This window comes from Plectropomus leopardus, chromosome 18, assembly GCF_008729295.1.
Source record: "Plectropomus leopardus isolate mb chromosome 18, YSFRI_Pleo_2.0, whole genome shotgun sequence".
Classification (NCBI taxonomy): Eukaryota; Metazoa; Chordata; class Actinopteri; order Perciformes; family Serranidae; genus Plectropomus; species Plectropomus leopardus.
The window spans coordinates 24,903,141-24,921,262 of record NC_056480.1 but is presented as its reverse complement, the minus strand read 5'-3'; the positions used below and the strand labels follow the sequence as shown (position 1 = coordinate 24,921,262).

Sequence of the window (18,122 nt, the reverse complement as noted above, 5' to 3'; positions counted from 1 at the left end):
TGCTTAGAAATTCACAACAGTATAAACAGAAAATGATTTGGTATGGCACTCCTATAACTCAAGTCAGCTGTATTTACTTATTACTTATGAAATAATATGCATACAAATAAAAAAGTAAGGTTTCTGGCCCAAAAAGAAAATATCAGTTCCCCATTTCAAGCAAAACTATTGTGAGAAAACACAAATAAATAGCCATCATGAGGAAAATGATGTAATGAAATGAGAAAGAAGGAGCGCACAGGCAGCTGACATCCAGCTCTGCTCGTGGTAACAAAATCACTGAAGCAACATTAATCCCCTTTTTTTCTTTTTTATGGGCTGCACCGTGACTGTGTAAGTGTTTTGTCCTTATGAGACATTTGATATGAATGTGCATAAGTGTCTGAGAGGACAATTGAGCTCAAGTGATGTTAAAACCCACAGAAGAGCATTACGGTAGCAGTGATGAACAAAAGGTCGGATTTTCTGCTATTCAGAGACAACCAAGCTTATTTAAAAAAGATACAATACATTACTGTATTTAGAGTTTGTTTTTGTTATCTATAAAGTTTTTAATGAATATATATTTGTTTTTTGGAGACTGATCTCCTCTCTCATATGTCATGATGGCTGTGCTGCGGCAGAAAGAGTAATGTTTGTTTGTTTGCTGCAGATGTCTTCCTATTGTGACTCTTCATATTTTATTCATTCAGTTCCCACGTCGGCTTCAGAGAGGCCCTCTCAACTGTGGCCTGTCTAAAGCCAGTACCAGCTTACGGCTCCGGAGGCAGAGGCAGGTGGGGACGGAGTAGTATGATGACCACAGATGGTAAATCCTGTCACTATAGTGCTGCAGTGTGACCCTGCAACCTCTGTCACTACTGCAACGGTGGCTTGCAGACTTAAGTTTTTCAAAGGAAATTGGTTGGTACTTATGGTCAGCCAGTCCTATTTTGATTTACAGGAAGAAAACATATTTAGATTTTGATACAAGAATACAAAAATAACTCTTTTTGTATTTTTTTGGCATGCATTGTTAACTAGTTGCACAATATGGGCAGGGATGTTATCTAAAAGGGTTTAAAAGGCATTTTTCCATTTAATTTCGACTTTATCATGTCCAAAGTTTCAAATGAAAAGGTAAACATAAGTAGGAGTATTGAGACAAAAACCCCAGCTTTCCTACCAACCCGAATACTCTGTTTCTGACAGTTTTTTCTACTCTGGCTACAGTATGACATCACGGTGTGCCACATTTCTTTATCTGATTTTCTGCTCTAGGCACGCTACTGTATGTCTTTATAGCCGCATTTACACTGCCTGTTTAAGGCGGGAAATCACGTTGTTATGCCACCTTGCCATTCTGTGTATAGCAACTGATTGAGGAAAGGGGGGGAAAGAGTGGTCTCACCTGTAAGCCGGGAACAGAGGTGTCAAAAGCCCTGAAACGAGGTCTGTGTAAAACTTAAAACCTGAAAATGGGCATAATAGGTTAACTAAATAAGAGTACTTCAGACAGTGATCTGAGTATGATAAGGAGGAGATGGGAAAACAAGACAAATCTAATGATAAAATTTAGTTTGTTTAGGTTGTTAGTCAATTTTATGGATTGTGTGGTTTCTTTGCAGTCTGTACAGTGATCTGTAAAATGCATCCAATCAAAAACACTGAAGTCTGTTTTAATGAGTAGAGCTATAATGAGTGGAGCTTAAATCTCTGCTTATATTTCTGAGGTTTAACAATGATAACTGAGAAACCACTAATGATAATTGTTCTGCAGGTACATGTGATGAATTAATGATATGGGCACTTTCTGTAGCCACAGCCATGTGCAACATGTGCATGTAATGACAGCTGCTCTGGCAATGCTGAAGTATTTGAAGGATATAAGTTACACTGAGGTACTTCTTTGCAACAGCAGGATTGATATGCAAACAGATGGTGAAGAGTTTGTCTGTGTGAGATTTGACATAAAGCATGTGCATGAAGTTGCACAGTGGTTGAGATTTTTTACATAAAAGTGGTTCAAGGGTTAAGGCTACAGCTCTAGAGAACTCGTAATATTTCAGGAATGGCATGGAATTAAAAGTATAAAAGATCATTAGAGTTAACTGCAGTTCAAGCTGCCTTCATTTAGAGAATTGTATCCATCTAGAAACCACCTTAAAATAGCACCGTTTTAAGTGGATGATTCCTCAACATTAATGAAATGAGATGGCAAAACACTAGTAAAAATTAGATTGACCAGATTAAAAATACATATTCATTAAAAAGTGGTAATTTCATCAAGGACTGGGCTTATTTAAAGCCTTGAAACAGCGGTGGTTTCAGAAGTTACGGCAACACAAAAGATGAATTTACACAAGGAAAAGAACTGAATGATGAATTGCACTGCAGTGCAATTAGCAGGTTGGGCTGTACAATGCACCCAAACGCGCTGTTCTGCCTCTTAGGCTATATGAGAGCTTTGGCTGAACTGTCATTTACAGACACTTGAAAGCATTTACAAAAGACTCCATCAAGTAACAAGGGGACACTGAAAGACCTCATTATTCAACATGATGAAAAACCTAGAACACAGAAATTTCTGTACTGCATAACCGAGACAAGAAACACATCAACTGCAGTTTGGCTGCAGTGCAGAAAGAAGCAAACTCTAATGTGTACGAATAATCAGCCTCTAAAACAAACTGGGAACGGCACTCTGCAAATGTGGGTTATTTCAAAAACAGCTCATCTAGCAGCAGCTTTCAGGGGTCATGCTGGTTAGCGTTTAACAGAAGGTGCTCTGCCATGAACACCGTTTCAATGCTGACTACAAGGTAAAATAAACTCAACAGAAAAAGAAAATCTTAACAGAATAACTCTATATCTAACCTGACTGCCAAAGCAAGACTTTTGACAGGATAATAAGAACGCTTACAAATTAACAAGACCTTTTCCGCCAAATGTCCCTTATTTAAAATCTTTTCAAACAAGCAACCCCAGACATTATCATCTTGCCTTTGAGGTGGTACATATTGGACTGTTTGCCAGCTTTTAATGTAACTTACTATATTACTATCATTACTCTCAAGATAAGGTTGCTTAAAGTCCAACTGTAGTCACATTTATTCTTCCTTTTTTTGTAGCCAGGATTCATGTCAACATGATTTTTAAATTTATAATCAGTTTTTCAATAAGAATAGGCCAACTATAAGAATAAAATATATCAATTTTTAAATTGATGTACTGTAGTTCCCCTTTAAATAGTCTCAAATCACTTTTAGTCTGGCCTCACATAACTGACATTATTGATACAATAATTAAAAATGGTATGTTAAAATTTAAAACCTTTATCTCAGCAGACAGAAAATGTCAGTCAGGAAATCTTAAATCTGATCACACGGAGTCATGTGGGTTATTTCTGTACCATTTCTTACTTTCCTCAGCTGTTACAGCCATAAGCACAATGAATACGCAACATATACACAGAGAACTCAAAAAGCCTTAAAAAAAAAAAAAAAGAAAGAATTCTCTGAACACAATGAAGTTACTAGTCTGCTGATGTCTGACTACACCAGTCCGGTATAAATAAAGAATGTGACGGCTGGACAGCTGCCACTCCATCTGCGCCAACTACTAAAAATAACAGGAGCAAAACAGTCCAACATGTTCCTGGTGGGAGAAGTGAGACTTTACAACTAATTGGAATCTTTTGAGGGGGTAAATTAAGACATATTAACCCTTTAAACTATGGGCAAAAGAAAATTACCTTAAAAAATAGCAATAAATAGAAATGACCAAAAAGAAACACTAAAAATTACAATAATCCTGTGAAATAATTTTGAATATAAAGTTGCGATAATTATGAATATGTAGTTCTCTGGACATTTCTCCAAAAATAATTCACTAAATCTACTAATGTTCTTGCAATGTGGGGGACATTTCTTATCAAGTTGCTCTTTACCTTTTCTCCATGTTTTGAAAGAAATCAAACCAACTTGGGGTTCAAGGTCTGAATACTTGTAAAAGGCATCTGACTGCAGCAGAGGACAAATTATGTTGATCCACGTTTCAAACAGTTAATGACACATGGGATATACTGAGGCGGCATATTTTTCTTGACTTTTAAAAACCCATGCAAATTGTGGGACTGTCTGCCATGCAACATCTCTTAGCTCAGTGATTGAGCTCATAATTTTGCTCTTTAAAGCCGAGCAGACAAATATGATCCTCAATGCCAATAACTGCTTATAGGCCAGGTGAATTTTTTTGCGTAACGAGTTGCATCCTGGATGTTATTACCCAATACAATCACTTAAACATCAAACACAATCACAGAGAGCTCAGAGCACAGAGAGTGCTATAATGAAGGCTACTGCAAGAGCACACCTATGGAAATAACACTGTCCAACAGGAAAGAATCCGTAATTACATGAAATAATGCAGACTGTCTGGAGTACAATATGTGCTGGAAAGCTGCTCATAAATCCACCATTTAAAACAATTTAGAGCAAGATTAGAAGAGTTCGCATAATCCAAAGCAGCTTAAAACAATAGTGACTAATGATAACTGAGCTTCTACATGCTTCTGCAAAGTACCCTCAAGGACAAGAACAACCAAGAGAGACAAGGAAAAAACTTACTTTGATGTGAAATATAAATACATGCATACAACCAAAAAAGTAATCTGTTAATGAGATATATATTTTTTTTTTTAATGGAATCAGTGTATTGTATGTGTACTGCACCAGTCTTCTATCAAATGGTTGTCAGTTCAATCAGAATAATGGTGTCCAGTTTTTTTTTGTAATAAGGGCTGGGTGGTATTTCCAGCACACTTCTGGCAGTTTTTTTTTTTTTGCCTTTTCCAGACTTCAGCTCTACCCCAGCTTTAACTAAGCAGCTGGGCATCTTTCTTCCAACTCTTTCTCTCTCTACAGAAACTGTGGAGACTAAATATAGTCACATCTTTTATAAGCTAAAGGAGAAAAACCAAAATACATAAAGAATTGAATTTTCAGTGAGGCTTCAAAGAACAAATGTTACTGTTCACTCTGCTGCCCCAGATAGTAACCCACAGAATGACACAAGGTAGAAAAAACAAAAGGAGAGTGGGAGAAACATAAGGAATTAAGTAAATTATTCCTTGAAACTGGAGCAGATTTGGATTTGAAGGACAGCTTGAAAGGACGGGACAAAAAGAAAAGATAAAACGGAAAACAAAGAGAAGTAACTGAAGATGAAAACGCTGATGATTCATTCATAAAACGTTTGAACTGGAAAGTGACAGAAGAGGAGCTTTGTTGGTGGTTTCTCTGTTGGCCAGTTTTATCTGCTACTAGTGAAAAAGAGATTTTTAAGAGATTTTAGACCTTTGGCCTTCGACCAGCCCAACAGCTGTAAGGAACTGTGGGTTAAAAAAATATAGGAAAAACCTAAAGAACAGAAATTTTCATCTTTTTATTGGTTTTTAAGCTTCGGAAACCTAGGGCAAATTGGTAATTTCTTTGAAAAACACACGATAAAGACTACAATCAACAAAATGAGGAAATGACCCAAAAGTTAGCAAGAAATTAGTAAAAATAAATAAATAAATAAATAAAATTACCTGAAAATTTGCCAAAATGAAACCAAAATCAAACAAGCAAAATATAGGGAATACATTTCTCTTGAGACAGAAAAACAAGGATATAACCATATAATTTCCATTGTTGTTTGTTTTTTTCAACCATGTTAAGGATTTTAAGGTTTAATTACTTGTGAAAGGCATCTGAGCTATTTTTTGTTTCTTTCTAACAGAATTTTTAACATAAATTAGTTGCGGAATTTAACATAACCAACCCTTGTGTGCTGTAATTTTATTCACATTTGTGAAATCACTGATCCACTGAATTTGATCATTTAGCCAGCATTATTATATTTTATTTATTTTTTTAAATTTCTTTTATTTACCTTTTATTAGTTTATTTGGCTCCATGCCTTCATGTATTTGTTTTAATTGATTAAAGCATTTACCAACAGCAATGGCTCTGACAGAGCTAACAATGTTAACATAGGGAGGACCAGAGGGTGGGTGCTATGCTTTGGAAGCTGTCCCAGTATCAGTGGTAATTGCCTTATGAGCGCAGTATAAGTGGCAGCAATGAGCTAGCTATTAGGATACACACTAAGCACTAGCATGCATGTGCTGCTCACCAAAACAAAACACAGAGAAGCTCAGATCACAACACTCACAGAGAGGTAGCTTGACTTCATTCTCTGCTAAGGATGCCATTACTCCACTGTATCTTTACAAAGCAAATAGAAGCTTTGAGACTACAATTATAATATTTTTCCAAAGTAAATGGTTCCAGGACATTCATTTAAGTTTAAAGTGTTTGCCAAAAGTCTTTGAGCAAAACTACAGATGGTGTTTTTCTAATTTAGGCTTAGAGAAGTCAGTTCTTTTTGCTTGTTCATCCAACACTGAAAATAACTTTCCCTTGGAGGCAAAACTATGTTTGCAGCCTAAATCATTTCCAACAACCACAACAACAGTTCCATTTCAAAGAGAACTCTTGTTAACTAGAGAGACTACATTGTACCTTGGAGTCCAGCCAGCAGGGAGTAGGGTATGTAAGAAGCAGGGAGGCTCTGAGAGGTAGAATCACTGGATGAGTGTCTTCAGATCTCAGACAATTTTAATTAGACTTCTGTAATAGGTAGCACTGACAGGCTATTTTTTTATCCACCTTAGAGCGAGGCCTTGATGGGGCTTCTGTACAGAAGTTCCCAGGCAACAAGAGACACAGTAATTCTTTTACCACACTGTCATTGTGCCATAAAGTCTAGATTGAGGCTGGTCAGCAAATATTTTCCCATCTTTACACAACAAAGAGAGTTCTTGACATGCCTGTGAGGGAACCACATGAAAAGTGAGAGAAATATACATCTGAGCAGTGAAAGACTGACAGATCTTGCCCCATAAGGCTGGATCTATGAGTGTTAACCCTTTGACAGAGGATATGTTAGTGTATCCAGTCTTCAATTAAACAAAGAACCCTGAGGCTATTTTGAAAATGTCAAATCAATTTCATATATATTGGCTCCCAGCCACTCCTCCTTTGCTCATCACTGTGTGATCGAACTGCTGCTCAGAGCAGAGGTATAACAAGTGGCTAGCAAAAACAGAATTGTCTTGGGTTTATCCCAACTCTATTGCATTCCCAAGGTGGAATCAGAGCAAATGCAGTGCTATTTTCTCTGTATGGTCCAATTGGGTAGGTTTCAACAACAGCAGGTCTGAAACTCTTTAACTAGAGGTCTCTGTGTGGGTGGATTGGTGAGACATTTACAGTTTCCGGTGTAGACCAATCCAACATCAGAGAACTGGCGGTGACGAAAGCCAACTGCTGTGCAGCCTCACATTGCCTAGGTCTATGTCAAAAAATTTCACGTGACTGCACCATAAACATCATCTTAGACTACTAATGTGACTAGACGACTCGGACTACTGCAACTTCAACTATTACTTAGACTGCTTGACTTCTTGATCTTCCACCCTCTTGTCTTTAGCCCTCTGTTTACTTTCCACACTTCTGTTTCTCTTCTCGTTCCAACAGCTGAACTGCCAATCAGAAATTTCATTCACTGACAAGCATCATTGTCTCTGATGCCAATTCAACATGCTGAAGCGGCTGAAAAATGGCTAGTAGGGGCCAACAAGGGCCGACAAAGGTAGACAAGGGCTGATGAGGGCCGATAGTGTGGGACATACGGAGGCAACAAGGGTGACCGTTGCATTGGTGTGTCAGGGCCTTAAAGATAATACACTGTAGAATAAAATGCCATTAGAAACACTGGACTCCTATTGAAACATACAATTCAAGGGGTGCCTGCACAAGTTGTGCTTTTTCAATTAGATAAAACAACAACAAAATGGTTTTAAGCACCAAAAATGTTGCTTTCAAAAGGTGCCTTACCAATGCATCAGCGCTGGTAATGTTATCTGCCGACTGTTGCTTTTCACTGACTGGTATTGGCATGGCTAATAATGATTTTAGCCCTGATTTTCCATTAACCTACAGTTTCCAGAGAACCCTGACAAACACCTGAAATCAGATGTAAATCAGTGTTAGCTTGGTGCTCCAGCGCAACATAAATAAACCACCAAGGTCAAATTAAAAAGGTAGTTTACATCCTCAACACTAATGCTTCACGGCATCTATTACAATTCTCTTACAGAGAGGTTTTTAGTCAGTGAATAGACATTGAGTGGGATTTTAAATTGTATTTGTTTATGACATTGCTGGACTGCTGACGACAGGTAGCACTGGCCCTAGAGTTTCAAAAGCACGATTTGTCATTTATTGCGTCATCAATAGAAGATAATAGAGTTGAATGCTTTGGAAATGTTGCTGCCTATTTTAGCAACACAGCTGTTTTTTTTTCCACAAAGACAGTGCTATAAAGACAAAAAAAAAGCAGGAGAGAGACACGGACACAGCCAGTCAGGGTGCAGAGATCTGAGGACCTGAGCAGGTGTTGAACAAAGAGATGGAACACAGAGTGAAAAGCCACAGGGGCATGAAAGATGTGCAACCAAAGACAACGGGTAGTGACCTCTGTTGTAAAGCGGACATGCAGACTGCAAAAGGGCTGGAGCACAAACTCAATGGGTGATGAAGTACATCAAAAACTTTCCCTGACTGAAACAGCATTGATAACAAATGCTCAGTACAAATCAATCATCTCAATAGATTATTTCCTTCTTTGCATCTCCGTTCATGACATCACCTTATTTATATTCTACTGATGTTTGAAAGATAAGGTCTTTTAGATTGCTAATGTCTTCCTACTTTCTGGAATCTTTCCAAGAGGTCTCAAATATGCTCTTATATCATTGTTAAAAAATAGTCATTTTGATCCATTTGTTTTTGAGAACTTTTTGAGAAACCATCTGTCACAAAACAATTTGTTTGATGTTATCATTCTGTTTTTCATGTTAACAGGTCAGGTCAGGGTTAGGGTTAAGCTTAGATTTAGGGTAAACTCAGAATACCATAACATTTCCATTCTGGTTCTTCTTGATCTAAGTGTAGGCTTTGATACTGTTGACTATTTAATTCTTTATCAGCACCCTAAACAATCCAGACACATGGTTCTTAACTGGCTGCCTTTCTATTTTACTGGAAGATTTTTTTGTGTTATTGTTGGTAACTTCAAATCAGATACAGACAGTATTCCATATGGAGTCCCTTTAATTTGTACTGATCCCACTTGGGTCCATTATTCATCAGAGCAAGATTTCATATTACTCCTATGCTTATGACACACAGTTATACATTTCTGTTTCTGCTGGCTACTTTAGCCGAGTGAATGATCTCATCCAATGCATTGCTGATATCAAACATTGGATGGCCAAAAACTTTTACTTCTGAATGAGGGCAAAACAGAGATTTTTTTAGTAGGTCCGAAGGCTTTGAGACATCAGACTCACTCTTTCTTAGCTCCCCTATTTGTTAAACCCAAAAAATTGGGGTATGATTTTGGATACCCACCTTAACTACTTGAAACGTCTGGAATTCTCTACCACAAGAAATTAAGTCTGCCATTTGAAGCACGCTGAGTTTATGCCTGTAGCATGAAACATGCTATATAAATTAAATTTACTGACTAAAAATCAACATATTGTCATCTTTTCTTCTCTGCTGCACTGTACTGACACAACTTCCTGTTCATTTAATCATTAATATTTGCGATGAGAACTCAAGACTACATGACGTTAGTCATCAAATAGGGGCACTAACCTTTGGTGCTGATTATCTTAGAAGTGAGCTCTAGAGTCTCAATGTCCTCAGATCCAATGTTCTCCAAGGTGATGGTCAGCTGCTGGGTCTCTCCATTAAAGAGCTGGACGGACACAGTGCTGGACAGTTCCTCTTTGGACGTCGGGAGAGGCGTGTGGGCTGACCTGTTTAGATTTGTGGAGAAGGGAAAAAAATGTACTGATGTTTTTGCTTTTATTCCCTAAAGGAATCAATAATGAATTAAGATTTCTAAGAAATCAACTCCAGAGATATAAGGCCTGAAATGGGGAAAGCCAGTCTCATTTGATATGATGCAAACAGTCCCATTTTACCTCTGTCATAATTTGAAGAACAATTCTTCAAGCATTAATCAACTTTGGTCAATTTGAGGTGTGTGAAGTCAGATAAAGTTTTAAATGCTCTTTCTTGGAGGTTGATGAAGATGATAAATGTTTTTTATGGTATCTCATTAGCTAGAACATCATTTGTTGATGGCTTTTCTTCCCTCGGTGGAGAGCGCCGCTGAATGATTTGTGGGTTTTGCCTTCGGACCTCATTTTGGCTGTAGTTAAAATGCTGAACGTGTGGAAGCTCCATTTATGCTTTTCTTTGTGAACTTTAAATGTCTGTCTTCTTGTATTCGGGCCACATCTCAGTCAGTGACATCACAGCAAACTATTTTCATCAGCTGTCAAAATGTGAAACGCCCGCAGCTGATGCTGCGAGTTTTAAAGAGCTGCCGGCATCTGTTATTGCAAAGTAATGCAAATACTGGAGCAAAAGGGAACATACAAGAGTGTGAAAGATCAATGCGGATGCTCTCTATAACTTCATCATACCTCATTATACATGCACATGTTCATAATTTTAGAATGCAACAAACACTCTGCCTGAGGCTAGAGTCATCACCGACTGCCTATACAACTTTTCTATGCTTGACAGTGGGTCAACACAAACATAACTCTTCGAAATTATAGACATTTCCATTGCATTTTGAGAACTGTTATAGAGCAATAATGGAAAACCTTTTTCTAAATCAAGAAACTAAAATATGTAAATGCTTCTACATATTCACATTGATAGCATTTTAGCACATATTTTTCTGCTTTAAACTCTTCACAGTAAAACTGTTTTATAAAGCACAAGTGAGGGCATGCAATAGATCTCCCATTTGACCTTTTTAAAAGGCCAGAAATTATTAAAGCTCATGTTTAACACTTATTTTAGTAATGTGAAAAAATCTGTGGGGAATGCAGCTTCATGCTGGAGGCAAAAAGATATCCGAGAAGTCAATGAGGCACCTCTTCAGCTGAGGTCAGAGCTGAAGGTCTACCTGTGGACTCAGTGAGAGCGCCCATGAGACCGCATACTGTATTGCATTTGTATTCTCTTTGCTTGGTGTATCCGCCACGGTACTCTTGCAACACTGGAGAATAAAAAGATTTTCCACATCAAAAGCTGCTGAAGTGCTGTACTTACAGGCATGACCTAAATAGTGGATTTTTCAGCAGCTCTGCTGTCAGAATGATTTAAACACTCCAGCAGGGACCTTTACTAGTATTAATTTAACCCATGATTTCTCCTCTTATGTTTCCTTCTTTTACTGCATTGAGGATGTCATTTCACCAGACAGGATGCACATGAAAACAAATTCACCTGCTACTCTGACATTTCAGCTGACAGCAGCTATTTCAGATGAAAATGTTACGTTATCTGCTGTTTTTTATGAGTTATGAAAAGCAGACTTTTTTTTGGTTTGTTGTGCATTTAAAACACAAAATATGGAATTTCTGCTGTTAGGTGTCTGTCAATCAAAATAATAACATAAGGACTTTGATGACGTCATGTAATAGCGTGAACAACAACCACCATTAAGCCGATGTGCGAAGGTTTCAAAGGGTTAAGTGTTTCAATGCACAAGCGCCTTGGTGGTGTTTGAATTAAATTTGCTGTACTTAATTGTTAATTGTCCTTTAATTCATTAAGTTAATACTTCGTATAGTCACAGCCACTTCGAAATCATAACTGTTCAAACGTGGCAAATTCAATTTTGCCACTCACAATGTTCTGATTTACAAACACCTGGGGTTATATTTCATTTTAAAGTCCTTTTTGAATCTGAATTTAACGCAAAGTTTCACATTGCATTTATAATCTTTATAGACCTATCTCCACGGCCACAGGTAATCTTAGGGTCGGGGTTGAGGTCTGGTTTCTGTTTATTTTAAAATTAAGCTAAAGTCCACAAACCTGGTCCTGACCCCTGTTTTAAGCGACCGAAACACTGCTACTTTGAATCAAATGCTGCTCAGCATGAACAGATGAGTTTTAATACTGGCTGTGAGGTTACAACAGGATTATTAGATTACATGTGTCTTTTCAGCCACTTTTAGTCTTCTCTTTTTAATGAATGTGAGTCACTGCATAAACATTTTATAAGGTTACAATAAATAAATAAAAGGAACAAGACAAACACGGCACTAAGCATGTTGATGACATTGAAACTTCCAACCCTGCAGCACAACTATAATTGCACACACTGACCTTGTGTGAATGCTAAACAACTAAAAGTCTGTATTATCTCAATTTATAACTCTACACAAACTGGTTAGTAATTTAGTGTATGAGTGTTTAAAGTGTGTATATTATCCTGCATCATTGATAGGACTTGTGTATACAAACTCAAAAAACAGGCCAGTGACGCTGCTGAACATTTACCGTTTGTTACTTGTGAGGAAATGGGAGTATCAGCACCATCCAATGAGAGTGCAGTCAGTGAGTAGTAGGACAGTGACACATTTTTCATAGTTTTGGCCCTGTACTAGAGAACAATGGATGTAAAATGAAACAATAGCTGTGAGGTTAAAGTGCTGACTTTGAGCTTTAACGGTGTGTGAGGGAGTTCACATCAATCGCGGGTGAGCAGCGGAGGACTCGTTGCCCTTTCATATTTTTACAGCCCAAACAGTGCAATGTTCTTGTCTGTACTGTCTGTCTCCTGACCTCAATTCTACTGAGCACATGTTTCACTTACCGAGGACCAAAATGAAGCCAAGAGGTCTCAACAGGAGTACATGACTTCAAATGTTTTGCAACAAAAAAAAATGCATGTAAAGATTTCATTTTAGTTTATATCACAGTTTTCCCAGGGTGTATTAAAAAGTGCATAGCATGTGCAGCATACACAACTTGTGTGTGTGCCCCTTTAGAGTGGCTGCTTTACGAAATTTCCATGATGTGAAGTGACAATTGTGTAAAATCCCATCAGGCATGTCCATGAGCCAGCTATGGCTTTTGGGCCATTCTGGGTCAAAGCCACTTGCTCCATGCTTCCTGCTCTGCCTGTTAAATATTAAAAAGAATAAAAAACTGAATTAAGTTCATTTTTACACCGCTCCTCAATATGTTAGTGACTTTTATAATCGCTCTCCCGTCTCTGGTTGGAGTTTCAGACTGACCCTAACTCTCCTCCTGAACTGTCTCATGTGGCTGGCTGCTTTATTAACAAAGTGTTAGACTGCAGGAGACTTTGACAGTGTATTAAACTTCACCGTGGTGAGTTACTGTCCCAGTCCACAGATGTTAAAATAGCCTATTATATCTCTATATTATCTTTTTCCTCCTCTGTCTTTTGCCGTTTATTGAAGACGCTGTTATCGTCTCCATTTTATTCTGGAGAAGGAATTTCAAGTTACTGCGTTATTTTAGACAGTGACAAACAACTTTGTTTATTTCTAAGGCTGGTTATCATTAGAATTTTTTTTTTGTTACCGCGACAAGACGCAGATATGCTTTGTGCCACTGCAGTAACCATGGTAACCACAGTAAATAAGGCTGTATATTTGGGAGAAATATGCAGTGAGCAATAAAACAGTACAAAGGTACGCTTTATATATATATATATATATATATATATATATATATATAATATATATGTGTGTGTGTATTCAATATCTAAACAAAGACAGTACACACTATAATATTGTATTATTATTATATCATTATTATTGTTATTATTTATATTATGTAAGTATTTATTCATGTTCATGAAAGACCACAGAAACTGCATATATGTATCTTTTAAAACCCTTGTCTGCCTCAGAGGCCGTCCATCAGAACAGACATCAGAAAGCAATATTTAGGATTTATCTGATAACCTTCTGGCAAAATAAAACTCACAGGTCAGGTCTACCAGGAGGATGAAGTACAACTCAGCATTGTGTCCATAAAATAACACAGAGAGTACATGAAGGATAACTATATAGTATTTTTTCAGGACCTTCACCTTGCTGAGAGTGGCTAAGAGGAATACATGGAGATGATCCATCTCAGGTGTGGCTGCAAGGTCTGCAAGTTTAAACTGATGATAAACAAAAAAATCGACGCGGCACGGCTTATCTCAACGTAGACAAATGTGCCAATGGAAAAGCCCTATGACACTGCTTCAGATGGCGGCTAGAAGCTTGTTTGACCACGGTTTATCACCCGGCGGCTCACAGCTGCAGCAATTTTCTTGATAGAATACACAAGTTTTATTTCAGCTTTCTAAAATGATCTGAGAAGTACTTGCACTCAAAAGGTAGGCTACTGAGGTTCAATATTTAGTCCTGTTTACTTCTGTAACTTTCATTTGAAGTTATCAAATTTGCCTAACAAATAACAGCTTATTGCTTACTTAATGTTTCATTCCCCTATCGCCTCCATGTGAGTGCTGCTATACATCCCATGATATCTATATATACAGTAAGTGCATCAGAGAAGTTGCTGATTAATGGCACAATGGTTTGAGTGTAAATTATTTGTAAATGAATTTTTGACCAGGGTAGTAGCCAATAAGACAAAGGTGGCCCACGTTTGTGCTAGATAGGCAGGGACAACCTTGTGTCCACAGTTTTATACATTTAGTCCCATTACATCAGTTTCTCTGATGCGAATGTAAACTCTCTCTTATTAAAGCTGTCGGTAAGCACTTAAACCTCATGTTTTTAATTCTATATTCAATGTCCTGCAGTATTGAGCTTTTGGAAAAAGAGAAATTATGTCCTTACAGACTGCCCTGAAAACTTGTAAAATGATCAAGTTATCTAGTTGTTCAAACATTGTGGGTATTCCTAAACTTTGCATGAACACAAATCTGTAGCCCTGCTACCTATTGTGTAGGCGTTTAGCTTTAGCCAGTGATTGAAACCTTGAAAACACACAGATTCAGGGAGTTTCTGACCGTGGGAGTGATGTGCTGAGCTGCAGACGAGGAAGAGAGGGGATGACCTCCACCAAACAGCCACTAGTCTTCACACTGGGAAGGCCCTCCAACAGGCAATCACTGGTCACACCAAACACTGACGTGTGGTAACCTGGGTCCAAATGCAGAATATAGAAGATGTTTGGCTTGAATGGATGATGATTTGAAGACCAGCTGAAAGTGATGCTCAAGGCTAAACTGTGTCTCTGATACTGCTGTGTGTCCAACAGAAATCACAGTAAATTTGAGCAGCTCATTATGATGTGCAGCATCTGAGTATTGGAATATGTTTTCAGACCAACTGACCATTGACAGTGATGTTGCCAGCTGTACGTGGGACGCCAACCAGAGTGACGGGGTACAGGCCAGACTCTGCAGGCAGGGACAGCGCAGCGGGCAGAGATTCAAACTCCACTCCAGATGTCAGCAAACCCTGAAAGCAAGTCAAGATAGGACGAGGCATGATTGTAATAAATATGTCGAAACAAACACTTCCAGTTAGACTTGAAAGACACAGAAGTAATACGCCACTTTACATCAAAACTAAAGTTGAAAATGATGAGAAGAAAATGATGAAACGGCAAGAACAAAATATAGTGAGAAAACTTTGTGTGCTTTTTTTGTTATATATCTAGTCTTGTTATACATAACCTAGACATAAACTAGAATTACCACCTCAGGTTTGTATGCCTCCACAAACCAGTCAAGTTCGCGAACAGTTGACATCCATGTCTGTGAAAACATGGATGCCTCACACATATCAATAAGTATTTGTCCAAAATTTCTCCCTTTTTGTTCCTGAGTTATGAGGGTGGGTTAAAGTGTTTTTACAGTGCAACATGATGTCACAGTAAAGCTGACTTTTGACCTTTTGGATATACAATGTCATCATTTCATTCTATAAGACATTCATATAAGGTTTTGTCATGATGAGCATATACATTCTTGAGCTATGGCCAAAAATATGTTTTGTGAAGTTACAGTGACCTTGACCTTTTACTGAGTCCACATGGACATTTGAGGAAACTCCCTAACAGCTTTCTTGAGATACTGTGGTCCAAGAAGATGTTTGTGTCAATTTTAAAGAAACTCCTTCAAAGTGTTCTTGAGATGCTGTGATTCACAAGAATAAAACAGAGGCAAGGTCACATTGACCTTGACCTTTGACCACCAAAATCTTATCACTGCATTGTTGAGTCCGAGTAAATATTTGTGCACAATTAAATAAAATTCCCTCAAGGTGTTCTTGAGATATCGCCTTCACAAGAGTGAAAAGGACAAGGTCACAGTAGCCTTGACCTTTAACCTATGACCATAAAAAAACTAATCAGTTCATTGTTGAGTCCAAGTGAACGTTTTTGCCAAATGTAGAGAAAAAAAATGTAAAAAAAAACCTTGAAAAACTCTTCCATCACAAAAAGCAACTTATTTCAAACCAGTAAAAACTGACTATAAAACATCCACAAACAATCAGATCTCTTAGTTCTGATCTGTTTGTGCCCTCCATGCTAACATGGCCTTCTTTTGTTTTCCCTTTGAAACAACAGAGTGATGTGCAGCCGTCTGATTCTCCACTAACAGTTCAGCGTGAAGTATCTCTCCAACTGTTTCATGTGATTCATCATCTTAATCTACCCATGATATCTAGAAGATTAAATCTCTATCAGCATGAGATGGCCATTCCCATCAGAGAAAATTGCTCTCCATGGTAAATAGCCACTTGAGCCATGTGTGCCTGAGAAGTGATTGAAAATAAGTCCAACAGATCACAACATAGAGAGAAGAGGGATAAGATAGGTTTCAAATTCAGCAGTCCAAATTCCCACTGGGCGTTGCACAGACCATAATATTCAATGCCAAGGGTTTTTATGCATTGGGAGATCTTGGTTGTCCGAAGGGTAATTCTGAGCCCTTTGATGAAAGTTTCTGAAGGGAATTTGAAATCAGAAATACCAATTACATGACAGAATTGCTCAAAGGATAATTTTGGTTTCTTCCAACTTTATGATATCATTATGATAACATTGCACTCACCAAATTAATTGCTGAGATCTACGAACACGGCCAGACTGTCAGACAGGTTGGTTCCTGACCTGTCAGACTTTGTTTTGGTGATGTCACCACATTCTCAGATCTCACTAATAAAACTGGTAAATACAGCGTTATCATTACTGATAGGAAGGAAAGCAACAGTTTCAACTTTTTAAACTATTGAAAATAGCTTCCAAGAAAGTCATTTTGATAACAATAACTACAAGAGTGTGCCAGGCTTTGAAGCCAGTTTTTGTAGTGGTAAAGCTATGGAATTACAACTTCAAAGCCCAACACACAATGCCATTGGACCAAAAAAGACTTTGTAACATTGTGACTTTAATTGCGAAAGACATGTCTGTCTGTAAGTCAGTGCTTTTTTTTTTTGTTTGTTTTTTTGAGCATCACAACCCCCGCAAAATGACTTGTTTTACTGTCGAGATTTAATCCAATCAGTTCAATGACATTTATCGCCATTCAAGGTAGCAGAACGCTAAGCAGGAAGTAGCGGGTTCAGCTCAAGTCCCTAAAAGTTGTCATTCCTATATTTGAAGCAGTCTATTGAGAGTGGGGTCAATTTGCACAAATTGTTTGCAACTATACACAAACAAAGAAATTATTGGTAAATAATTTATCATTCCTAACCTGAAAAATGGTGATGGTTAAGGTATTGAAATGGATCGTGAATGACTTCTTCTATCTATGCAGTTAATTTTTTTATAATGTGTTTAAAAAAATGTCTTTAATTACATCATGTGAAACTACCACCTCAGCTTAATCTGATAGAAAATGTTTTATTACTGAATACAACTGAAATACACAATTATGTATGGTTGTATGTATAGCTGGCAAATTGGTTGCAGTGACAAAAGGAGGCCATATCAGCTAAGCCTCATTTGTAGTCAGAAACTGCTTCGTGTGGCTTTCAGGTTTTCTTTGAACATGCACTCGTTCCCCCTCAGAATAACTGTATTTACATTCCCAGAACACACTGCCTGGTTGCACGAGGCAGACTGAGGTGACGTAATGACTGCATCAATCGCCAACAGCAGACACTACCTCACTAGAGGGAAAGCTGCCGAAGAGCTGAGCCCCCG

At 37.9% G+C, this 18,122-nt stretch overlaps 1 protein-coding gene across 3 annotated transcripts in view; it reads right to left on the bottom strand.

The window, feature by feature from the left end:
• The window catches only part of trappc9 (trafficking protein particle complex subunit 9), a 250,150-nt gene that overhangs the window by 176,252 nt on the left and 55,776 nt on the right, over positions 1–18,122 (bottom strand). For all 3 annotated transcript variants that reach the window (XM_042506368.1, XM_042506370.1, XM_042506369.1), the window contains 3 exons: positions 15,301–15,427; positions 14,974–15,106; positions 9,753–9,916 (listed from right to left, as the gene is read on the bottom strand). In XM_042506368.1, the coding sequence (XP_042362302.1) occupies positions 9,753–9,916; positions 14,974–15,106; positions 15,301–15,427 (424 nt within the window). The remainder of the gene's footprint in view (positions 1–9,752; positions 9,917–14,973; positions 15,107–15,300; positions 15,428–18,122) is intronic.